Below are 26,081 nucleotides of genomic sequence, written 5' to 3'. Positions count from 1 at the left end.
CAGTATATAAAATCAATGCACAGAAATCAGTTGCATTTCTCTACAACAACAAGAAGACAGAAGAAAGAGAAATAAAGGAGTCAATTCCATTTACAATTGCACCCAAAACCATAAGATACCTAGGAATAAACCTAACCAAAGAGTCAAAGAATCTATACTCATAAAACTATAAAGTACTCATGAAAGAAATTGAAGAGGACACAAAGAAATGGAAAAATGTTCCATGCTCCTAGATTGGAAGAACAAATATTGTGAAAATGTCTATGCTACCTAAAGCAATCTACACATTTAATGCAATCCCTAACAAAATACCATCCAGTTTTTTCAAAGAAATGGAACAAGTAATCCTAAAATTTATATGGAACCAGAAAAGACCTCGAATAGCCAAAGGAATATTGAAAAAGAAAGCCAAAGTTGATGGCATCACAATTCTGGACTTCAAGCTCTATTACAAAGCTGTCATCATCAAGACAGTATGGTACTGGCACAAAAACAGACACATAAATCAATGGAACAGAATAGAGAGCCCAGAAATAGACCCTCAACTCTATGGTCAACTAATCTTCGACAAAGCAGGAAAGAATGTCCAATGGAAAAAAGACAGCCTTTTCTACAAATGGTGTTGGGAAAATTGGACAGCCACATTGAGGAAAATGAAATTGGACCATTTCCTTACACCACACATAAAAATAGACTCAAAATGGATGAAGGACCTCAATGCGAGAAAGGAATCCATCAAAATCCTTGAGGAGAACACAGGCAGCAACCTCTTTGACCTCAGCCGCAGCAACTTCTTCCTAGGAACATCACCAAAGGCAAGGAAAGCAAGGGGAAAAAAGAACTATTGGGACTTCATAAAGATCAAAAGCTTTTGCACAGCAAAGCAAACAGTTAACAAAACCAAAAGACAACTGACAGAATGGGAGAAGATATTTGTAAACGACATATCAGATAAAGGGCTAGTGTCCAAAATCTATAAAGAACTTAGCAAACTCAACACCCAAAGAACAAATAATCCAATCAAGAAATGGGCAGAGGATATGAATAGACATTTCTGCAAAGAAGACATCCAGATGGCCAACAGACACATGAAAAAGTGCTCTATATCACTCGGCATCAGGGAAATGCAAATCAAAACCACAATGAGATACCACCTCACACCAGTCAGAATGGCTAAAATTAACAAGTCAGGAAATGACAGATGCTGGTGAGGATGCAGAGAAAGGGGAACCCTCCTACACTGTTGGTGGGAATGCAAGCTGGTGCAACTACTTTGGAAAACAGCATGGAGGTTCCTCAAAAAGTTGAAAATAGAGCTACCCTATGACCCAGCAATTGCACTACTGGGTATTTACCCTAAAGATACAAACGTAGTGATCCGAAGGGGCACGTGCACCCGAATGTTTATAGCAGCCATGTCCACAATAGCCAATCTATGGAAAGAACCTAGATGTCCATCAACAGATGAATGGATAAAGAAGAGGTGGTATATATATACAATGGAATACTATGCAGCCATATAAAGAAATGAAATCTTGCCATTTGCGACGACGTGGATGGAACTAGAGCATATCATGCTTAGTGAAATAAGTCAATCAGAGAAAGACCACTATCATATGATATCCCTGATATAAGGAAGTGGAGATGCAACATGGGAGTTTGAGGGGCAGGAAAAGAATAAATGAAACAAGATGGGATCAGGAGGGAGACAAACCATAAGTGACTCTTAATCTTACAAAACAAACTGAGGGTTGCTGGGGGGAGGGGATTTGGGAGAGGGGGGGTGGGGTTATGGACATTGGGGAGGGTATGTGCTATGGTGAGTGCTGTGAAGTGTGTAAACCTGGCGATTCACAGACCTGTATCCCTGGGGATAAAAATACATTATATGTTTATTAAAAAAAAGATTTTATTTATTTATTTGGCAGAGAGAGACACATTGAGAGAGGTAACAGAAGCAAAGTGAGAGGGAGAAGCAGACTTCCTGCTGAGCAGGGATCCCCATGTGGGGTTTGATTCCAGGACCCTGGGATCATGACCTTAGCTGAAGGCAGATGCTTAAAGATTGAGCCACCGAGGTGCCCCAGAACTCTTTTTTTTTTTTTCCTTCCATTTTTCAGTTCTTCCTTCATTGTGTTTGCTCCATTCTCAAGGAGATAGAGTCTCCCCTCCTGGTGGCAAGAGAGTGGCTAGCAGCTGTGGGCTCATACTCATTCTGCTTTCATCCATCTCCACTCAGTTAAAAGGCTCCCATCCCACTCCCAAACCCAATTCCAAAAAATTACCATGACCGTATCTCACTAGTTCTGACTGGGTCCTTTTCTATTCCTGATGAATCTCTCTATCCATGGAGAAGAAATACACTGAGTTCCAGGTCTGCTCTCAGGCAGTGAGCTGAGCGAGTGTTACATCAGTTGATAACTGGGCAGAGTGATTCCCCGAGGGTATTCAGGATGCCCTGACTGGCATCAAGCAGAAAGGCACAGAGAAAGCAAAACCCCAAGTTTCCTTTACACTCCACTTTTGGAAGAGGTGACGACACTGGTCAAAAAGGAGAGAGAAGCAATAACCACAGGAGCGGGGTTGTACTTTTTGCTGGAACCTGTAAAAATGAACACAAAGAGAACTTTTAAGGAGTAGAGTTTATTTTTTTAAAAAGCAACCTCATTTCTCCTTTGATTCACTTTTTTTTAAACTTAGAAAATTCCTAATAAAAATATTTGAAGTTCGCTACTTTATAAAAGTATCCTCTTAAAATTTTTTCTTTTTTCTTTTTTTTTTTTTTTAAAGATTTTTATTTATTTATTTGACAGAGATCACAAGTAGGCAGAGAGGCAGGCAAGGAGAGAGGAGGAAGCAGGTTCCCTGCTGAGCAGAGAACCTGATGTGGGACTCGATCCCAGGACCCTGAGATCATGCATGACCTGAGCTGAAGGCAGCGGCTTAACCCACTGAGCCACCCAGGCGTCCTTAAAATTTTTTCTAACCAGCAGAATTCAGCTTGCTCATTTTGCAGATGGAACAGCACCAAGGAGTTCAGAGATTTACTCCAGGTTCCCGGCTAGTTGGTGTGTGAGAGCTCATGATTTTCCATCTTTATTGTCCCCAGTGGCACCATCACCATTTTAATTATCATCACCTTCATCACCGTTATGAAAGCTGACATTGATTAGCAACTTACTCTGTGCTGTGGTCTGTTTTAAGCACTTCTTATCAATTAGCTCATTTAATCTTCACAGGAAATGTACGAGGTATTTATTCTCATTATTCTCATTGTCAGTGTCATCAAACAGTGACACAGACATGTGGAGAAACTTACCACTAAGCGCACATCTAGTGTGCACTGAAGGCAGCATTCCAGCTCAGGCAGTCTGGCTTAACTCTATCTTTTTAGCTACAGTATCATTTCTCCATATACCACAAAATGTTCTAAAGAGAGGGATTTCCTTTTCAACTAGTCTTCACTGACTGTTTAAGGTAGAAAAGATACTTGGGTTCAGGAAGACTTTTAACTCTGTGATTGCCTCAATATTTGAACATATTGCTTGATAGAGTGACCACATGATGGAGAAATATTTTCCCATTACTTTCACATAATAATGCATAAAATCCTTAGAGTTTCCTGGAATTTCTTGGAATTCTGTAAATACAATTTTAAAAATCCATTTTTACCATTAACAGTAGACAAGGAAAAGTAATAATGCATAATGTTTCTAAACTTCTGTTAAAGTTCCTGTTAAAATTTATTATTTTAAATTTTAGTCTAGTTTATTATCTGAATTCTCACAGGGACCTTGAGACCATTAATATGACTTGAGCAGCTCATTCACTACAGTAATTCCCAAAGTTTTTGTTTTGTTTTCTCTTCACTGAGGCTGAGATCACAAGGACCTCTGACTCTGTTCTTTCTCACTTTTTAATGGAATATGATTTTACTGAAGAGTTATCAGAGAATATTGACTGACAGTGAAACAATGTAGTGGGTAGAAATTATGGTTACTGGAAGTGATTAGCTGGAAGTGTTGAAGCTTTGTCCCTAGATGACCTTTATGTTAGGTACTTTCACTGGACCTGAGCTTTCTCATCTGTAAAACGAGAGCATCTCATCTCAAGACTGTTGCAAATTCTAGGGTCACTACCATTCTCCTTTACTTTGCTTCATGGCTACTATAATGACTGATGCTCAAATAAGGACAAACATACAGATATTACTATTTTGTAGTCATATTCGTTCTTCAAAACCACCTCTTCAGCCCCCTTTCTCATAACTAGGATATTAAAAAAGCTTACTTTAATTTTATTTTCTCAGGTTAATGTAACTTTTCTTTCCTCTCTTGTTACTTTTTCTCTTTCTTACAGTCATTAACATTTCTACCTCACACTATTATTATCATTATTTTTACACAGACAATATCTTTCTTTAGGGGAATAAATGAAAAACATTTGTGAATTAAATGTCTATGAAATCTTTTATTTAAGGATAACTCACATTAAATTTACTTTTGCATTTGTTTTTGCTTTTCTTCTAGACTATCTATTCAATGCTTTTTTCCCCCTCTGTATCTAGTAGAGTATTTTTCAAATTGGAGGTTGTGATGCATTAATGTTTTATTATGACCTTCATTCCAATAATGTGATAAAAAGCGTTAGAATAAAAAACCCTAGAGTTAAATGACATGTGTACTGTGAATGATTGTCTTGTTATACATATGTGTGTACTTGTATGTTTATGTGTGTATGAAGTGAGTTATAATGCAGTTACAGTCACAGAGGACTGAGACGAATAGTAGGTTCCTAACAATATTTTTGAACGGACAAATAAATCTCCTGAAAGCAGTCTATAGAGAACATTGTCCTGGGCTTTTTGTCATAAAACATGGGAAAAGGTCTTACTTTTGTCATTTATAAACTGAATAATCTCATACAAACCACGTAACCTCTCTCAACCTCAGTATTCCCACCAGTATAGTTGGGTCAGTAACCAATGCACAGCATGGATATAAGAATTAAACAGATAGTGTGTGTGAAAACCTTCTGTGAATGAGATTTGTTATGTAAGTATAATATTTTTGTGGATTATAATTTAATCTGATCAATCTGGCCTTATGGTATATAGTTTAGGGAGAAATACATAATATAGATTGTATTTCCTGAACTCTGAATCTGTGAAATATCAGATTGTTCAGAAAGAAACACTCAATCCCTTGAAAAAAGCAGAAAAAAACTAAAACTGACATACAGTATACCTATTTAATCTGATATTTGGAGGCAAATGTTATCTACAGCCTTTTTCTGTCAAAATGTGGAGATTAATGAGTATTACTTTTAGAGAGTTATCTAGGAAATAGTTGGCACTCAGACACTGATAAACATTGTTTCTTCTGTCTCTTCCTTTGTTTTTTTCTTCACTGTCAATATCACTGAAACACACATTTGTGCCACTGAACTCTTATCCCACTTCCATGTGCTAAGTACTTTCCTAGAGTTTTTCAATTGTGTTTGAGAGGGTGGATGCCAAGTACTGCCACAATGCTCCCCTTTGCCCCATTTTATAAATGAAGAAACAGGCTCATAGGTTGTTATTCACACAAGGCCACATAGCTACTAACATATGTGTCCAGTGCTTCCTGACTCCAAAGTTTATTCTCTTTTTTCTACCATGCTGTGTGGTTCCTAGATTCATTCAATTATTCATTCTTTCCTTTTCTCTTTAAGATTTTATTTGTTTGAGAAAGAGAGAGACAGAGACAGTGACAGAGATAGCGAGAGAGAGCTTGAGCAGGGAGAAGAGGGAGAAGCAGCCTCCTTGCTGAGCAGGGAGCCCAGTGCGGGACTCAATCCCAGGACCCTGGGATCATGACCTGAGCAGAAAGCAGACGCTTAACAGCCTGAGCTACCTCTCAATTACTCATTCTTTCATCCATTCAGCAGAGACAGACACTCTACTTCAAGGTTAATGTGCTGCTACAACTAGGGAACACTAAGTTGAGATAAAGCCTAGGGCAAGAGAAAACAGGAAACAGGAAGTAAATAAAATAAATAATATGTAACAGTAATAGTAGCAGCAAGTTTTGAGTACTTACTAATGTCAGAATCTGATCTAAGAGCTTTTACATGCTTAAGTCACTTCGCACTTGCCAGAATCCTATAGGGAAGGTTTCATTACATTTCCCCCTATATTACCTATAAAGAAATGGAGACACACAGGGACCAAGCCTTTGTCCACATTCTCACTGCCAGTAACTGGCAAAGTTAGCATATAAAACCAGGCTTACTACAAAAACTGACTGTATTTTTTCTAGAAAAATTCTTAAGAATTTTGATTATGTGAAACATTTCCATAAATAAATCCTTCTTTGTGAATCCAATGATACAGAACAGAGTATGTATTTGTGTGTTTACAGATTTTTGGCACGGATTATTTTCCTGAACAAAGCAACATTTACGGACAAATAACTAACATATTTTGAGTCTTTCAATGGGCATGAAAATATCTGTTTCTATGGTAACCAGTATAGGTCACAAGAGGGGTGAGAGAAGAATTAGAAGGGAGGGCTGTTAGTGTAGAATGTCTTAAACAATTTTTCCTTTGCAAATGCCCTTGCTTAAATATATTATGCTACCAATTTGACCTATTTACTCTGAAGGCAACAGATTTATGAATACTCTTTAAAATTGAGAACTGTAGGTTCAAGTTAACAGAACCAATTTCGAAATAAATCTAAGGTCTGGGGAAGCTATACTCTCTATTGTCTTTTTTTTTTTTTATTCTATTGTCTTTTCATTGGGAGAGTTCTGGTGTCTTGGCTGACCAATTTTAAAAGTGTTAGTATTGTCTTTCAAATATGATATCTGTCAGATTAAGAGGGAACAAGAGAGGAAACAAGTCATTGGCTCAGAGGGACTTTTTATATGTAGAATAGCTTGGGGCTTCTGCTTGGGAAAAAAACTGAAGGCATAAGAAAGAGTCTCTTGAGAGGATACCAGTTTCATGAGGAATTGGATATCAGTCCTCCAGAATACCTTCTGGGAATCCCGACTGGGAGGTTGATGGCAGACAATAGCAGTTAGCTAGAAAAGCAGGTCTGGGGAGGGTCCACTGATCTTCCTCCCTCCCAGCGAAGGACTCCCAGAAAAGAAAAGTACAGCACTTCCCTCCTCCCATTGTTCATATATGAATCAACCCAATACTGCTCCACGATGTTGGGATAAGTAAAGTTGTTATTTGTCAGTTAACAGAAATGTCTTAAGGAAAGTTTCAGAAACTGCTTACTTTTTGAGAAAACAGACACCATTGCAGCAAATAGCTGAAAGCATCATGAGGTTAATCAAACTTTTTTTTTTTTGGTAATCCATAGAGATAGGTGGATCTATATCTCGAGATAATATAGTCTTTTTATCCTCAACTAAAGTGTCTGTGCTAACAACCAGCCAATGGCAGCCTTGAGGCTTCCCTAGTGGGCTTCCATGTGAGGTTTAGGGAAGGCAGAACCGGAGAATGGAGCAGCCTTCTCTGCAACTTTCAGCCAGAGCCAATGAAGTCAAAGGAAGAGCAGCATCCCGACACCTCGAGCTGCTTCCTCTCCCTCTTTCAATCTCCCAAATAGTTTTGTGGTTGTGCCGGCTGGGAAGACACTCCAGCTCCAGCTCTTGGCCTACCACGTGATGTCTCTGACCAAAATATCACCTTCTACGACCAGGGGTCATTTTCTTCTGCCATTTACAATCTCTTCCCAAGACTGCACAGTGGTGAATTTCCAGGAAGAATTTAGATGTAGTAACTCACATTGCAAATGACCACATTCCAGATCAGTTACATCATGGCTATAGTTCTCTATATTTGACTAAGGGTTGAGCTTTCTAGAATACTTTCTCTTTCTAGCAAATATTGAAATTGTCTTTAGTCAATTGAGTTATCTGGTCATCTGACCCAAAGACAAGACCACTTAGAAGCATTGAAAGAGAATGCTTTATCTTTTGCTGTTCAACAAATACAGATTTTTTTTTTTTCAACAAATGTAGATTGAACATTTCTATGTGCCAGGAGACTGATGTTGATAGTGGTTAACACTTATTTACCCTTTATTACATGCTAGATCATGTAGAAATATTTTTGTATTTTGTTTTATTTTCACAAAAACCCTGTGGGGCTCTATTATGATGCTCCTTACATAGTAGAAGAACATAGGAAGTTTAAACAACTGGACTGAGGACACAGCTGAAAAATGGTACAAGTTGGATAGGAATCGAGACAGAGTAGATCTGGAGTCAAACTGCCTGGATTAATGCCAGACTCTTAAATACTATGTTGTCACAGGACTGCCCATAAAGAACTTACAGAGCAATATGAGTTTACTGACTCCCTTAAGTATGATTTGTGATTTCAAATACCCAGTCAAGACCAGCCAAGCTTCCAGAGTCTAGCAGTGTGCATGGCTACTCGAGTTAAGCCTCAACTCCCAGTTGTGTTTGAGTAGCTTTCTGACAGGCAAGCAAAGATCGTTAATTTGGTGGGAAGAACCTTGAAATAGTTTCCTTTGAGACTTACAGAGTTGGGAGTATGGGTAATAGTTTCTATTTTATATTCCTTTTTCTCAGTTTCCTACCCTTTGATGTAAATGTACTACAACTTTTTACTTAATATTACTTAATACTGTGCTTATCAACCTAGTACAAAAATTTTTCTGTCTCAGCTTCATTCTATGAGGATGAAGCAACAGTATAGTTCTAAAGGACCCTGGAAACTGATTACGCATGTTCTTGTTTGGTATCAAAATCTCACTGCTTCATACTCTAGTTTTTCTTTCTCTTCTGCAAATACTAATCTCTTGGTTCTGTGGAACAGATATTCATTCCACCCTTATTGTTGCCTGCCACACTTCTAAGGATAGGCAAGAGATAAAAGTATTGATAAGTCACCTCTCTCCTGGTCTGGGTTTGCAGATAGGCCTGAGTAAGCAGGCCCAAGACCTCAGCATGGAAGCCAATTTCAGGATCACTGTAACACTGCAGCCCCAAAATGCTGAGCAATGCTGATAGCCTGAATTACTAACAATAGCAATAATGACAGACTCGAGAAAGAGTCAGGGATATTCTGAAGGTAGACACTGCAGTCAAGTGTGAGTGTGAAGAAATGTACGTGTGGATAAGGACGATCTTCTTTCTGAATCAAACAGGGCATAGCACTTGCCACAGAACTACCATTTTGTGCAGAGACTGTGGCTGGTAACATACAGGGACAGAGTGGAGTTGGCTACCTATTTTTCTACAAAAGATCTTAGCAATATATTTTTGTTGTTGTTGTTCTGTGGTATCTTCAGTTTCTCCTGTTTCAGTTCATTTTCCACCATATCATTAGAGCCCTTGCTAAAATACTGATCTAACTGCTGTTCCACTCCTTAAAATTTTCCAGTGGCTTCTCATTACCTATAGCATGAAGTTTGAAAGTCCTTAGCATAGAATACAAGAGTTTTAACCATCTGGCCCATCAGAAGTCTCTCCACCCCAACCCATCCCGTATTCCTTTTTGACTCCCATGCTCCTCCCGTGTCCTGTACCTCCTACATTCTAGCCATCCAGAATTGTGGAGATTCCCTAAAGACACTGGCTGATTGAAAGCTCTGTCATTCAGCATATGCTCTTTTCTGCTTGAAATGACTTTTCCTCTCTTCTTTCACTGAAAACCCCCATTCCTACTTCAAGTCCCATGGGGTCCTTGATGGTGAAGACTTTCTCACAGAAAGAATGAGTAGCTTCCTACACTGAGAAGCCACATCCATTCCTTGAACGTCTGGTGTATTGCTTAGTGCTTTCAAGTGTGGACATTTGCTCATATTTCCATTTCTTATTAGACTAAAACTCCTCCTGGGATAGTGATTTTGCTTTATTCATCTCATATCACATGATGCCTCCCATCCCAGTTCCTGGAACATAGAAGATGGGTAAGAGATAAGAGTAAGTGACTAAGTCATACCCCCTGCTTTACTCACAGCACTCCCTTTTCCTGTAATGACCATGACAAAAACAAAACAAAGCAAAAAGCAAAAGAGAGTTTGAGGGTGAAGGTAAAAATGCTATATTTTATGTGCTATCTTTTCCAGTAGAGGTTTACTCTCTGTGTCTAGAATGCCCCACATATTAGCACTGAAGAAACACATTTTTTCCAGAAGTAGTTGAGGAGAAAGAAGGGGAGGGAAACCAGGAATAAGGCAAGTCTTCTCTAATCTGTCAGTTCCACCATTCCTGAAGGCCAATTTCCATATTTTTGGCCTGGTCCCCAATAAGCCCTACTCAGAAAAATAACTTTTTAAAAAGAATAGTTGTCTGTGATCCTGATAAGAATAGATTCCATTTATGGGGCACCTGGGTGGCTCAGTGGGTTAAGCCACTGCCTTCGGCTCAGGTCATGACCTCAGGGTCCTGGGATCAAGTCCCGCATCGGGCTCTCTGCTCAGCAGGGAGCCTGCTTCCCTCTCTCTCTCTCTCTGCCTACTTGTGATTTCTCTCTGTCAAATAAATAAAAATAAAATCTTAAAGTTAAAAAAAAAAAAAAGAATAGATTCCGTTTAGATGGATAATATAATACCTTTTAGCAGCTGACAGTTGTATGTGCTCATGTTCCCAGCGGATCGTAACTGCAACCAATTTCCCCTTGGATGATGGCTCATATTTACAACTTTGAACAACTCATAGGGAGGGACCAGGACCTCCTTCTTGCGAGAGTCTTCTGGTATAGGTGCACCCAGGCAGGTAAATATGGTAAATAGAGTTTGGTTCCCAAACTTCTGTGCCTCTTCTTTTAGGAGAGAGGTGGAGAGGAATTGGCCAAATCGGATGGTGGCACCACTGTAGGCTTCCAAATTAATACCCTTCATCTTATGATACACCTCAAAACACAGAGAGTCATTCTTCATGACCATTTCTTTCCTTAGCAGCTGGATCGCTGAGGTCAGGTAGTAGTGTAGGTACTTGAAATGGAATGAATGTTCATAATGCTGTGGAGACCTCCCAGCATTGGCCATGGCTCTGGTGAAGCTTGTGTGGACACTGTTGTTTGATGTATAAACCAAGATGGCCAGAACATGTGTAATATTCATGTTCTTGGGGATATCTTTGGCTCTGTTCAACCAGGTTAAGTGGGCTTTCTTCCAGACCCCGTGGTAATCTCTATGTGCTTCTATTTCTTTTGTGAAATAATCCCCTTGGCGTAGCTTCTCCATGACCTGTGGGCTACAGCCTTGGTACTGATCATCAAAGGAATCTGGTGCCAAGTCAAAGTCGATGTTAACTGCAACCTATAAAAAAAGAAAAATCTCGAGTTTAACTTTTCAAATCAGGTGGTGGATGTTCTGGTTGACTTGCTATCCTCCATAAAGCCACGTCTTCTCAAAATGTATTTGCTAGAATAAGTTTCACTCATAATCATTACCCTGCCCTAGTATATCCTGCATCAGTGATCTGTGCCAGAGATTGAATTTGGTTTGATAAATATTACTAGAAGTTCAAAAGACTCACCTCCCCAGGGAGGAAGTGACCCTTCTTGTATAACCAAAACCAGTATTTTTGCATAGTACTTTGAAGAAAAAAAATTATAATCTTAAAGTTTATGTATACTTTCTGTTTCTCCTGTTAAAGCCCTTCACTTTCTGTCATAGGTGTTAATAAATATCTCTTTTATGAATACCTAAAACCCGTATTAAGTCTTTGAACTTCACCTAAGAAAAAACTTCAGTGATGAGTAATGTTGGGTTCTCCCAAAGGGTCCCCAGTAAATAACAGCCTTCTCTTTTGACCAGGATCTGATTTAAAAATTGAGGAAAACAGAGCATGTATGAAGGTTAAAATATCACCTTCATTGCTGAATTGTTGGGGCACACATCTTTAGGTTTGATGGCAAGTAGACTTGTTAAGACTATACCACAGAACAAGGCGACTTGCCCACTGAGCTGCAGACAGTGTTGGATTGTGGCCAGCACAAAGATAAGACTCTTGTCATAGAGAAACACAGAGCTCATGCCCTTTTCTGTAAGGCTAACTCCCAGGGGGAGGAAGAGCAGAGTCAAACTCAGAATGCCTAGTTATTATTCCTGATGTTACCAATCAACTAAAATTGCCCACCACCAGGGGAGTGGTACAGTGCTCAGGACTGTGCCTAGGACAGTCCCTCCTCCTAGAAACCAGGAATGAGAAAGAGACAATTTCCCATGGGTAGTCAATTGAATGTTATTTATTAATATCTAGTCCATATTTTTAAAATTTTAATTTATTTTTAAAATTTCTTTCAGTTTTCCAGAATTCATTGTTTATGCACCACACCCAGTGCTCACGCAATACGTGCCCTCCACAATACCCACCACCAGGCTCATCCATCCTCCCACCCTCCTCCCTCCCAAAACCCTCAGTTAGTTCCTCAGATTCCACAGTCTCTCATGGTTCGTCCCCCCTTCCAATTTCCCCCAACTCCCTTCTCTTCTCTAACTCCCCTTGTACTCCATGCTATTTGTTATGCTTCACAAATAAGTGAAACCATATGATAATTGACTCTCTCTGCTTGACTTATTTCACTCAGCATACTCTCTTCCACTTCCGTCCATGCTGATACAAAAGTTGGGTATTCATCCTTTCTGATGGGGGCATAATACTGCATAGTATATATGGACCACGGAATGGGAGAAGATATTCACAAATGACAATACAGACAAAGAGCTGATATTCAAGATCTATAAATAACTCCTCAAACTCAACATACACAAAACAGATAATCATGTCAAAAAGTGGGCAGAAGACATGAACAGACACTTCTCAAAGAAGGCATAGAAATGGCTAATAGACACATGAAAAAATGTTCATCATCACTAGCCATCAGGGAGATTCAAATCAAAACCACATTGAGATATCACCTTACACCAGTTAGAATGGCCAAAATTAACAAGACAGTAAACAACATGTGTTGGAGAGGATGTGGAGAAAGGGGATCCTCTTATACTGTTAGTGGTAATGGTTACAATGTTGGAACACAGCCACTTTGAAAAACAGTGTGGAGATTCCTTAAGAAATTAAAAATAGAGCTTCCCTATGACCCTGCAATTGCACTACTGGGTATTTACCCTAAAGATACAGACATAGTGAAAAGAAGGGCCTTCTGTGTCCCAATGTTCATAGTAGCAATGGCTACAGTTGCCAAACTATGGAAGGAACCAAGATGCCCTTCAATGGACGAATATCTAGTCCATATTAAACTGAGGTTAGAGATTTAAATACAAGTTCATTAAGTATCATCAGTCTATTTTTTAAGAGCCATATTTTCAACTATCCAAATTCCAAGATGTTTTCTTCTTAGCAAAGAAACAATGCATTTGTAATAAATAGCACTCCTTATATTAAGAAATAAGATCCCATCTAGTCAACATCAAAGATGTTGCAGCTGAAGCTCAAAACCACACCATTTGGTGTTTTACTATTACTTATGATGAGAAGACATCTAGGTGTGTGTAAAATGGAGCAGATTTTTAAGACCGCTTACATGATTTTTACCAATAACTCTTTACAGAAGGTTTACAAATAGGCCTACAGAATCTATTTAAGCCAAAACAAAACAAAGTCAACCATATCATGTTCTGTTACATCCTGTGAGCTCTAAACATTTTAATATATCACTACATCTCAAATATGTACTCTGTTATCTCTTAACATTAGGTTACTTTTTATTATATAGAACTTTAAATTATAATACTTCTTTTGAGTTGATCCCTATGAAACAGTCGAAAGCCAAATAGACTTTATTTTATATCATTTGTCCTACAGAAGCAATGTTTTACTTAAATTTTATGGAGAATCAAGAAAATCACATTATGCCTCTAGCTTCCATTAATGCCAAATTTATAAACTCTAAAGCATTCCACAATCTTTAAGAATTGCTTTCAACACCTTCAGTAGCATTATTGGTTAAAAAGTCTGAATGAGGGGTGCCTCCGTTGTTCAGCTGGTTAAGTGTCTACTTCCTGCTCAGGTCATGATCCCAGGGTCCTGGGATCCAGTCCTGCATTGGGCTCCCTGCTCAGTGGAGAGCCTGCTTCTCCCTCTCCCACTCCCCCTGCTTATGTCCCCCCCAACTCTGTCCCATAAATAAAATAAAAAATCTTTTTAAAAATGTCTGAATGAAATTAGATCCCAAGTGACCAAAGGTCACTTAAAGATTGTCACCAGGAACGCGCCCCAGTGAAGCTCGGACCATAAAGAAATCACCTCCTCAATTGCGCCCTACCTCAGAACTCCAGGTGGGGGTCTGCAGGCCAGAGAACAGCAGTAGGAGATGAAGGAGCCAGAGTCTCATTGTGGGGTCTGCGGTAGTAGTTGGGAGAATCCTTCTGCCTCTGTTGGTCAATGGTCGATATTCATTTGTGTTACAAATCCTTCCCGCTCTTGCTGCTTCATTGTGAAATAAGGGCTCAGCATTCTCCTCCGGGATTTCCTTTGGGTGAGTCTCAGCAAGACCTTTCCTTGTTCATGTCTTGTGGAGATTTCTGTTGACTACCTCTAACCAGCAGCTTCTCCGAGGGAAGCTATGGTCTCCAGTTTATTTGCAGAGCTGAAATCTCTGTGAAATAGCCAGATCGCTGCACCAAATAAGGGATTGTAAGAGCGAACTTGTTAGTTTCCTATTAAAAAAAAAAAAAAAATCCCTTATCTGGTCTGTGTAGGGGGGAATTCCAAAGGCCTGTTAAGGGTCAGGCTCAGCAGTTCAACCCTAACTTTCTCAGGAAGACAGGAAAGGCACATGCTGTACAGTGTTTGGGGCCAAGTGACATTATCTGCAGCTGCAGGTTTCCATTGCGAGTGATTTGATTGGCTCACGCAGGTTGCTTGGGAGATGCCACCTCAAAGTGGGCCTATGTCATGCTCATTTGGTGCTGCTGATAGGCCCTGCCCAGAAGGGGCTGATAGGAAGCAGCACACCTTTGAGGATTACTGTCAGAAAGAAGGCTCTTGTTGCTGCTTTCCACTGTTACTTTGAAAGTCTCCATCCCAGAAATTATAACTGTTGGGGTCACAGCTCTTCCCTATTTTCTCTTTGGAAGGCATCAGAGCCCTGTCCACACTAGTTCAGTCTATAGTGAATCCTAATGACTACTGTCAGAAGACAGCCTTGGAACAGCTGACACCGATCAAAAGTAGGGTCCTGCATGCCAAGTTAATGCCTCACATGTGCTCTTTAAACACCCTCTCTCGGGGCACCTGGGTGGCTCAGTGGGTTAAAGCCTCTGCCTTCGGCTCAGGTCATGATTCCAGGGTCCTGGGATCGAGCCCCACATCAGGCTCTCTGCTCAGCCGGGAGCCTGCTTCCCTCTCTCTCTCTGTCTGCTTGTGATCTCCATCTGTCAAATAAAAAAATAATAAAAAATTTAAACACCCTCTCTCAGGCAATTCCCTTTCATTTGAACATCCTGCCTCTATCTCCAGTCGCTGGGGTAATTGTTTTTCTTGCAAATCTTTCCCAGCTATACTTCCCGATTCAGTATTTAACTGTGAAGAGAAACAAAATCCCGTTCTTAGAAATTCTGGCATTTTTAGCACTCTAAAGATAGTTTTTCATCTAACAATTGTGGCAGTTCTGTCTCATTACAAAAGTTCAGAATATTCAGGGGTACCTGGGTGGCTCAGTGGGTTAAGCCTCTGCCTTCGGCTCAGGTCATGATCCCAGGGGTCCTGGGATGGAGCCCCGCATCAGCTCTGCTCCGCGGGGAGCCTGTTTCCTCCTCTCTCTCTCCGCCTGGCTCTCTGCCTACTTGAGATCTCTGTCAAATAAATAAATAAAAATCTTAAAAAAAAAGTTCAGTATATTCAGACAAGTATTAAAGAGGACACAAAATTATCCATAACCTATCCGCTGGAAAAAGATACTATTTAGATTTAGATTTTGGTGCTACACACACACACACATGCACCTACATGCACACACCTGCATACACACACACATTTAGGACTGAAATAGTATGCAATTTTTCATACTGTTTTTTCTCTTAACGTTTTTAATGTAAACACATCTCCATATAATTTAATAATTACCGAAAACATGATTTTTTTTTTCACTGTTGAATAATGGTCCACCTGAGGGGCTACCGTGCAGTGAAATGTGGAGTGGTTCCATGGAGCTCTCTCAGAAGCAGATGATCAGTGAATAGAACATAATAGCATCTACCTCATTGGATGCTTTGATCTGTTCCTCATTCTTAAAACAGCATCTTGTACCAAGAAGTAAATGAAATAAATAAATAAGAACAATTATCATTATTTGTACAAAGGTGTGTCGAATAAATATACTTAGCTTGATTTCAACTTTGTACTGTTGTAATGATTCGTGGACAAAAATCTTAAAAAAAAAAGATTTTATTTATTTATTTGAGAGAGAGAGAGTACAAGCAGGGGGAAGGGCAGAGGGAGAGGAAGAAGCAGGCTCCCTGATGAGCAGGGAGGCGGATGCCGGACTCGGTACTTGATCCCAGGACCCTGGGATCATGACCTGAGCCGAAGGCAGATGCCTAACTGCCTGAGCCACCCAGGCGCCCCTGAACTTAGTATCTTTGTGCACTTCTCTTCCTGCAACTTTAAGACCTAATTCTGGAGATAGGACCAGAGATCATTGAAATGCATATTTTTAAATTTAATGGAAAACACAGGTGGTGTATGAAATATCCTTTTAATACTTTTAAAATTCTCAAGATTCCTCATTATCAGCTATCCATTTGGGAGATCGAGGTGTGAGGAAGAGCTCTAGCGTCTGAAAACTTGAATTATGGGCTTAGTCCTACAGCTCGCTGGCTGAGTTAATTAAAGAAAATAAGTAAACAGTGCTGAGTCTCCATTTTCTACCTTACAGATCTGTCAAAAGTAAATAATAGTTCCCTCTTATTGGGAGTGTACTGTGCTTCAAGACCCTTTAGTATAGGTCTTATCTCAACCCACAAGACAACTGTGAGAAGGGGATAATCTAACTTCCCTGTCACAAGAGCATTTCCTGAGGCCGTGTGAGGTTAACTAGACTGTCCGTGATCATAGATTCTTTCCTCTCACCCTGTTGGCCCCCTGCCTCCAAAAACTCTAAAGTGTCATTTTACTCCTACTGTTTGCAGAGTTTTGCTAATTTTCCTTATGCGACTGCCACTTCTAGACACTTAACACTAGGGGGAAGCAGGAACCTTTGTAACCTTTTTATATAACCAGAATTTTATATAACCAGAATTTCAAGGAGGAGGAAGAGAGAAAGGGAAAGAAGGGAGGGACAGAGAGATGGGGACAGAACCAGTGAGAGGGAGGGGAGGGAGGGATGGAGGACAGGAAGAGAAAAGACTGAAAATAAAGTGGAAGAGTGAAAGACAAGAGGTCCGACATGTGAGTGTGTGTACATTTTTGGATTAAAATGAAAACACTCTTTCCCGACAATGTTTAAAGTCAGTTAAAAAAAAAATCATCTTTTACCTTGGGAGCTGTTTTAGGAAAGTTCCCATGTGATAATTTAATATTAGTTATTTTAAAGCTTGGAGTTCCCTCAGGTATCATTTTCTTGATGATACCCAATTCTTCAAAATGCCATCTATTTCTGCTATCTTGATGGGTACAAGGGATAAGGGTTTTTAAATTGCACGTAACTGTGTTGAAGTTTTGCCTTCATCTGTTCCTAGTTTTTGTGAATTTGAACAAATTATGTTAGTTCTCAGTCTCATCTCCTTCATAGGTAAAAAAGGAGATGACATCACTCTTACAGGGCTTGGACAACAGTGAAACTGAGATACTCCCTAAAATATGGAATGGATTCATGAACCATACTGCTTTAGAAGCAGATTGATTAATGACTATAGAGCACACGCTCTTGAGAGAGACACCTAGTACTACTCGGTCGTTAATGTTTGACCTTGGGCAAGGTATTTTACCTCTCTATTCCTCGGTTTTCTGTTTCCAAGTGCCTCTGATGGCAACTTCTCAAGGCATGTTGGCTCTTATGCTCTACTGACATTTGCAAAGACTAATTCATAGGGTATCCAACAAAGTGAAAGATAATTTTTATTAATGTTTTAAATAAGCAGCTTTTTAAGGAAACATTTTTTTTCCATTTTCTGGCATAAATTCTAAACATTCTGGACTAATTTTCTACAGCTACTTTTGGAGCATAGGTTGAAGTCATTGCTAGAGGTTATTGTCCAGGGGGAAATCATATATTTTGTCACCAGCCTAAAGGTTTTGAAATGGCACTTAGTATTTCCTATTTCGCTCTCATTTAACAGCTTGGGACCAGTGTCAACTTAATGGGGGTATTTGACTTCAGAAGTTCTTGTTATCCAAAGGAGTATTGTTTGATAAAGACCCCCAAATTTGGCAATTCAAAATGGTTTTAACATGTTAACTTGTCAGTTTTCTTTTACCCTCAATACCCTTACAAAAGTGAACAAAACTCAATTGTTTCATATTTTTGACAACTTTTATTTAGATAAAATTTTAAACTTACAGAAATGTTGCAAGTTTGTACAAGGAACATGCATGCGTCCAAGGAACTCTCATATCCTGTATCCACATTAAATAGCACATAGGTTTAGATTTCGAGATTTTGCCCTGCTTGATCGATTATTCTCTCATATTTCTCTAAACCACTCGAGAACGAATTGCAAACATTTTCTCCTGATGAAAAAATAAACTGAGGCATATTAAAATTTCCAAGAGTTTATTTGAGCAAAAATAAATTCAAATCAGGCAGCAGCAGCCTGGAAGTGATTGGAAGAGCTTGTGCCACTGACAGGAACCAAGGGGAAGATTTTTGTAGAGGAAAAAGTGGAAGCAAAGCAAGACATTATTTAATTGGCTGTAGCTCAAACATTTGTCTCATTTAGGGAAGGCTAATTGGCTGCTTGTGATTGGTTGTCTTTAGGTTTTGATTTCTTAACATTGAGGTCTTTAAATGCTTAGGTTTTGGCTTGCTTATGTAGGCTGGTAAGGTACTAGAACCATCTCAGTCAAATGGCCTCCTTGTTTAATTAACACACTTTACTGTTAAATACTTAAGAATTTATGTCTTAAAGACAAGGACATTCTTTTATAGAACCACAATACAATTACTGATATCAAGAAATCTAACATTTATAGAATACTATTATCTTACGCATAGTCCATTAACAAATTTCATCAGCCTTTCCTATAATTTCCTTTCTGGCTATTTTCCAGCATCACCATTTGCATTTAGTCATCAAGTTTCTTTTAGTCTCTTTAAATTGGAACATCTTAGTGTCCATATTGCTTTTTGACCTTGACGTTTCTGAAAATCATAGGCCAGTTATTTTGTAGATATCTCTCAGTTGGGGGCTTATCTGTTATTTCTTGATTAGATTCAGGTCATACAGTGCTGGCAGGGAAATCACCGAAGAGATGGGCTATCTCAGGGGGCACATGTACCCTTACTTCTATATATTTGTAACAAAAGTTGTTAGATCAATCGCTTCATCCTGAAACATGTTATCCAAACTTTCACATTTCTCCTCCTCCTCCTCCTCTTTCTTCTTTTTTAAGTATAGGACCTTAGTGTTGGGGGAGACTTTATTTTCATCATCTTCTACCCACTGTGAATTTCCTCCTCAATATTCTGGACAAAACAACTTCTGTTGTGTGTGTTCCTGTGATGTTGACATGTATAATAAATATATATTTGCTCTTGTCTGTGGTTTGTGCCACACACCTCCTAAAATCTTTGTAATTTCTTAAATGCTAAGAGCTTTAGGGACATCTTTTCCAATTCCTGAAATAGCTCCAGAGCCAAAAAGAGGAAATGTGTGTCTTTTGTTATTCCAAATCAGCCCCTTTCAACCATACCTTGGTTAAGTTAATGAGGTGGTGCCTTCCAGTCCCTTAGGAAGTTCTGGTTCCAGATGTCTATGTGGGAAGACTCTGAACTCACCTCCCTCAGGGCACACACCAAACTACACCTATTAATAGGACAGTTACTCCTGAAGAAGTAAGGACTGACTCAAGAGATCTGGGGCAACCAAAGGTAAGAGAATGGCAAGTGGAACAGCAAGAGAGATGGAGACCCAGCCACAAAGGGAACTCCCACCCCTGGGGCTGCAAATGCAGTGGGGGAGAAACAGTACTGAGGACTTGGGAATAGACCCCTCTGTCCTTGGGCACAGGACGAAAAGGCCTGGTTTAAAAGAGCAACTGGCATATAAAAGCAACTAGCATATAAAAGCACTAGAACTCTGCTGTGGGAAAGCTTTCTAGGTCAGAGGGATATGGTTTATATGCTCACCCCACGTAGATAGGAGCAGGGTCTGGACACCGGAAGGGGCAGGTCTGCCTGTATCAGGGAACTTGGGACTTCAGTGAGCCCAGGGTCCACAAGCCCACATCAGCACTAACTGCGCTGGGGCATAGAAAAGAACCTGGGATTTAAAAGGTCCAAGGAACTGTGTCCAAGGAGCTCTTCCCAGGCCACTTTATAAGCCTAGAATGGAGCAGGGTCTGAACATCATAAGGCATTGGCTGGGATGCCATAATTAGTGGGTCCTGATGCCATAACTGGTGGGTCAGATTGGCAAAGAAATTTTGCGACTTTGGCAAGCCCGGGGTCCATAAGCCCACAACAGCTCTAGCTGTGCTGGGACCCAGAAAAAAGAGCCATGGTTTAGAATCCCCCAGGAACTGCAAGAACATTTTCTCCCATCCATCTTAAAAGCAAAGACCGGAGCAGGGTCTGGACACCATAAGGTGCAGGTCTGGTTGCCATAAAAGGCAGATTCAGACTCTGTAATTGGAGGGTCCTGAGGAACTAACGGGCCGGTCAGGACACCATAACTGGTGGGTCCATTCATTACAGAGAGCTTGTAACCTCAGCAACCCTAGGGTCCTTAAGTCCACACCAGCACCAGTTGTAATGAGGCACAGAAAGAAAGCTGAGGCTTAAAAGGGCTGAAGAACTGTGAGAATGCTCTTTCCTCATCCACCTAAAAAGTGCAGACCAAAGTGAGGTCCAGCTTTCAGAGCACTTGTAACCTCAGCAATACCAGGGTCCACAAGCTCACCTCAGCCACCTTGTGGTGTACAAAAAACAGGCTGTGGTTTTGTGGCCTTTTAAAATTTTTTTAAATTTTATTTTTATTCAACTTGCTAACTTTTTTACTTTAAAAATTTGTCTTTTTTGTTTTGTTTTGTTATTTTTGTTCTTATTCTCTTTTTCTTCTTTCTTTTCTTTAAAAAATTTTTTTTCTTCTTTTTTTTTTATCAACATCATCATTACTTATTTTTCTTTATTCTTTCTGTAAAAAAACATGGTTTAAAAGAATAATTAACATATATAGCTACAAGTCCAGGCAGCCAGCAAAAGTCATCAAGCATACACAGGCTGCACAGGGAACACGATACACAAGGTCACTCCTTCAAATTTAGGAGAAGTAGCCTTTTCACCTAATCTGTAGAAACAAAGAGAGTCAAGTAAAATGGGAAACAGAAGAACATGTTCCTAAAGAAAGAATAAGGAAAAACTGCAGAAAAAGAACTAAGTGGAACAGAGATAAGTAATATGGCTAATAAATAATTTAAAGTAATGATCATAAAGATACTCACTCACTGGGCTGGGAAAAAAGTGGAAGGACTCAGTGAGACCTTCAATAAAGAGAAAATATTTAAAAAAATCCAAAAATGATCAGAGTTGAAGAATATAATAGCTGAAATGAAAAACACACTAGAGGGAATCAGGAGTAGATTACAGGATGCAGAAGAATGGATCAACAATCTGGAAGACAGGGTAATGGATAACACACAAGTTAGATGGCAAAAAGAGAAAAGAATTTTAAAAATTAGGCCAGACATTATTTGGACAACATCAAGTGAACAAACTTTCACATTATAAGGGTCCCAGAAGAGAGAGAGAAAGTTGTGGAAAGCTCATTTGAAGCGTCCCCTCCTGACCTAGGGAGGGAAACAGACATTCAAGTCCAAGAATAACAGAGAATTCCAAACAAGATGAACGCAAGGAGGTCCAAACCCTGGCAAGCAATAATTAAAATGTCAATAGTTCAAGATAAAGAACAAATCATAAAAACAGCAAGGGAGAAACAAAAAGTTGCCTACAAGGGGAAAACAATAAGGCTGTCAGCTGATTTTTCAGCAAAATTTTGTAAGCCAGAAGGGAGTTGAACAATATATTCAAAGTGCTGAAAGGAAAAAAAAACCTACAACCAAGAATACTCTATCCAGCAAGGTTATCATTCAGCTACGAAGGAGAGCTAAAGAACTTGCTAGACAGACAAAAGATAAAGGAGTCTATCACCACCAAGCTAGCTGTACAAGAAATGTTAAAGGGACTTCTTTAAATGGAAAAGAAATGGCCATATTCAGACATAAGAAAAATATGAATAAAAAGATGTAAAATATGACAATGTACTTAAAATGTGGAGAAGGGAAGAGAGGAGGAGAAATAAAAAGAAAGATTTTTTTTCTTTTTTCTGTTTTTTTTTTTAAATTTTTGTTTTCTTATTTTAGAATGTGATTGTACTTAAATGATCATCAAAGTAATATAATATGTTATTTACTTAAGATGTTATATTTGAACATCATGGTCACCACAACTCCAAAACCTATGACAAATACACAAAAAATAATGAGAAAGAGCCTAACAGAACACTATAGATACTTGATGACCACAAAGAAATAGAGTAAGGGAAGAAAAAAGGGAACAAAGAAGAACTATAAAAACAAGAAGATACATTTTAAAAATGGCAATAAGTACATACTTATCAGTAATTAATTGAAATGTAAATGGCCTAAATGCTCCAATCAAAAGACATGGCGTGGTGGAATGGATATTAAAAAAAAAAAAAAAAAGAAAAAAAGAGAAAACCACAACTTATCTATCTGTTGTAAAAAGACACTAATTTCAGACCCAAAGATGCATACAGACTGAAAGTGAAGGGATAGAAAAACATTTGCCTTGCGAATCGAAGCCGGAGAAAGCTGGGGTGGCAATACATTCATCAGACAAAATAGACTTGAAAATAAAGACTGTAACAAGGGACAAAGAAGGGTATGACATACTGATAAAAGGTTCAGTCAATTAAGAGGATAAAGTGATTGCAAACATCTTTGTACCCAAATACATGAAGCAAATATTAATAGACATAAAGAGAAAAATTGATGGTAATACAACAATAGTAGGGGAATTTAACACTCCACTTACAACAATAGTAGATCATCCAGACAGAAAATTAATAAGGAAACAATGTCTTTGAAGGACACATAGGAGCAGGCCAGCATAACAGAAATATACAGAATACTCCATTAAAAACAAAAAAAACAGAATACACATTCTTTTCAAGTAAACATGGGACATTCTCCAGAATAGATCACATATTAGGCCATAAAACAAGTCTCAAAAATTTAAGAAGACTGAAATTAAACCGTGCATCTTTCTTTAACCACAACGGTATGAAACTAGAAATAAATTGTAAGAAAAAACTGGAAAAAACCACAAACACATGGAGACTAAACAACATGATATTAAACAACCATGGGCCAATGAAGCAATGAAAAAAGAAAGCAAAAAAATACATGGAGACAAATGAAAATAAACTCCCCCCAACCAAAAAATAAATAAATAAATAAATAAAAAACAGTCCAAAATCTCTGGGACACAGCAAAAGCAGTTCTAAGAGGGAAGTATATAGCAACACAGGCCTACCTCAAGAAATAAGAAAAAACTCAAATAAAAACCCTAACATTACACTGAAAGGTACTGAAAAAAGATGAAAAAATAAAACCCAGGATGAGTAGAAGAAAGGAAATAATGAAGACCAGGGCAATAAAGAAATGATGTTAAAAAATAGAAAAAAATCAATAAAAGCCAGAACTGGTTCTTTGAAAAGATAAACAGAATAGACAAACCTTTAATTAGATTTATCGAGAATAAAAGGAGAGAGGACCAAAATAAAATCAGAATGAAAAGAAGTAACAAAAGACATCCCAGAAATATAAGAGATTTTAAGAGAATGTCATTAAAAAACTATATGCCAACAATGTGCACAACAATGTTTATAGCAGCAATGTCACAATAGCCAAAATATGGAAAGAACCTAGATGTCCATCAACAGATGAATAGATAAAGAAGATAAAGAAGATGTGAGATATATATAGATATATATATATATATATATATATATATATACTATGCAGCCATCAAAAGAAATGAAAGCTTGCCATTTGCAACAACGTGGATGGAACTAGAGGGTATTATGCCAAGCAAAGTCAATCAAAGAAAGACAATTATCATATGATCTCCCTGGTATAAGGAATTTGAGAGGCAGAGTGGGGGGTTTGGGGATAGGGAAGGAAAAAATGAAACAAGATGGGATTGGGAGGGAAACAAACCATAAGAGACTCTTAATCTCACAAAACAAACAGGGTTGCTGGGGGGAGGAGGTGTGTGGAGATAGTGGTTGGGTTTTGTACATTGGGGAGGGTATGTGATATGGTGAGCGCTGTAAAATGTGTAAGCCTCACGATTCACAGACCTATAACCCTGGGGCAAATAATACATTATATGTTAATTAAAATAATTAATAAAAAATTTATATGCCAACAAACTGGACAACCTAGAAGAAATGGGTAAATTCTTAGAAAAATACAGTCTTTTGTGGATTTGTTTGTTATCTCTGTGCAGGGACCATGCTAATCTTCTCTTGGTCATTCTAATTTTAGTAGTGAGCATGAAACATGCAAACATCCTTTTTTTTCCCCCTAAGATTTCATTTATGTATTTGAGAGAGAGAGAGAAAGAAAGCACGCTGGGGTTAGGGAGAGGGAGAAACATGTTCCTGCTGAGCAGAGAGCCTGATGTGGGGCTCAATCCCAAGACCCCAGGATCATGACCATAGCTGAAGGCAATGCTTACCTCACTGAGACACCCAGATGCCCCTAAAATCTTTCAAAACTGAATAAAAAAGAAATAGAAAATCTGAACAGATGGATTACAAGTAACAAAATTGAATAGGTAATAATAAAAATAAAAACTATAAAAAAATATGTCCAGGATCAGAGGGATTCACAACTGAATTCTACCAGACATTTAAAGAAGAGTTAATACCTATTCTTTTCAAACTATTCCAAAAAATAGAAGAGAAAGGAAGGTCTCCAAATTCATTCTATGAAGCCAGCATTATCCTGATACCAAAACCAAAGACACTACAAAAAAAGAAAACTACAGGCCAATATCCCTGATGAACATAGAAGCAAAAATCCTCAACAAAATATTAGTAAAATGCATAAAACAATATATTAAAAATGATTTATCATGATCAGGTGAGATTTATTCCTGGGATGCAAGGATGATTCAATATTTGCAAATCAATCAACATCATACACCACATGAACAAAATGAAGGATAAAATATGATCATTTCAATAGATGCAGAAGAAGTGTTTGGCATGATTCAACATCCATTCATGATAAAAACTCTCAACAAAACAGGGTTAGTGGGAACATATGTTAACATAATAAAGGTCATATATGAAAAACCCATAGCCAACATCGTTCTCAATGGTGGAAAACTGAGAGTTTTTTCTGTAGGGTCAGAAACAAAACAAGGAAGTTCACACTCATCACTTTTATTCACATAGCACTAGAAGTCCTAGCCATAGTCAATCAGACAAGAAAAAGGAAAAGAGGCATCTGTATTGATAGACGTTAAACTGTCACTATTTGCAGATAACATGGAAAAGAGAAAATTCTAAAGTTTCCACCAAAAAACTAGTAGAAGTAATAAACAAATTTATTAAGCGGCAGGACAAAAAATTAGTACCCAGAAATTGGTAATGTTTGTATATACTAACAATAAAGTTGCCAGAAGAGAAATTGAAAAAGCAATCCCATTTACAATTACAGCAGAAAGAATGAAATACTTGGAAATAAACTTAACCAAGGAGGTGAGAGACCTGTACTTTGAAAACCATAAAATATTGATGAAAGAAACTGAAGACGATACAAATAAATAGATATTCTATGCTTATGAATTGGAAGAATTAATGTCAAAATGTCCATATTACTTAGAACAA

General features: G+C 38.5%; 1 protein-coding gene and 1 non-coding gene across 2 annotated transcripts; both read right to left on the bottom strand.

Moving 5' to 3' along the window:
- Positions 1 to 1,884: 1,884 nt before the first annotated feature.
- Positions 1,885 to 14,503, bottom strand: ART4 (ADP-ribosyltransferase 4 (inactive) (Dombrock blood group); the record flags this gene model as incomplete). Its single annotated transcript, XM_059185982.1, has 3 exons — positions 1,885 to 2,602; positions 10,586 to 11,294; positions 14,264 to 14,503. Coding segments are annotated over 3 exons (1,041 nt in total), but the record flags the coding sequence as incomplete, so codon positions are not given.
- Positions 14,504 to 24,646: 10,143 nt separating this feature from the next.
- Positions 24,647 to 24,749, bottom strand: LOC131840047 (U6 spliceosomal RNA). The gene has a single exon (XR_009357162.1). It is a non-coding gene; the product is annotated as a U6 spliceosomal RNA (small nuclear RNA).
- Between the last annotated feature and the right edge of the window lie 1,332 nt (positions 24,750 to 26,081).

Source organism: Mustela lutreola, chromosome 8, assembly GCF_030435805.1.
Source record: "Mustela lutreola isolate mMusLut2 chromosome 8, mMusLut2.pri, whole genome shotgun sequence".
In the NCBI taxonomy this organism is placed as follows: Eukaryota; Metazoa; Chordata; class Mammalia; order Carnivora; family Mustelidae; genus Mustela; species Mustela lutreola.
This window is presented reverse-complemented; position numbering and strand designations above follow the sequence as displayed.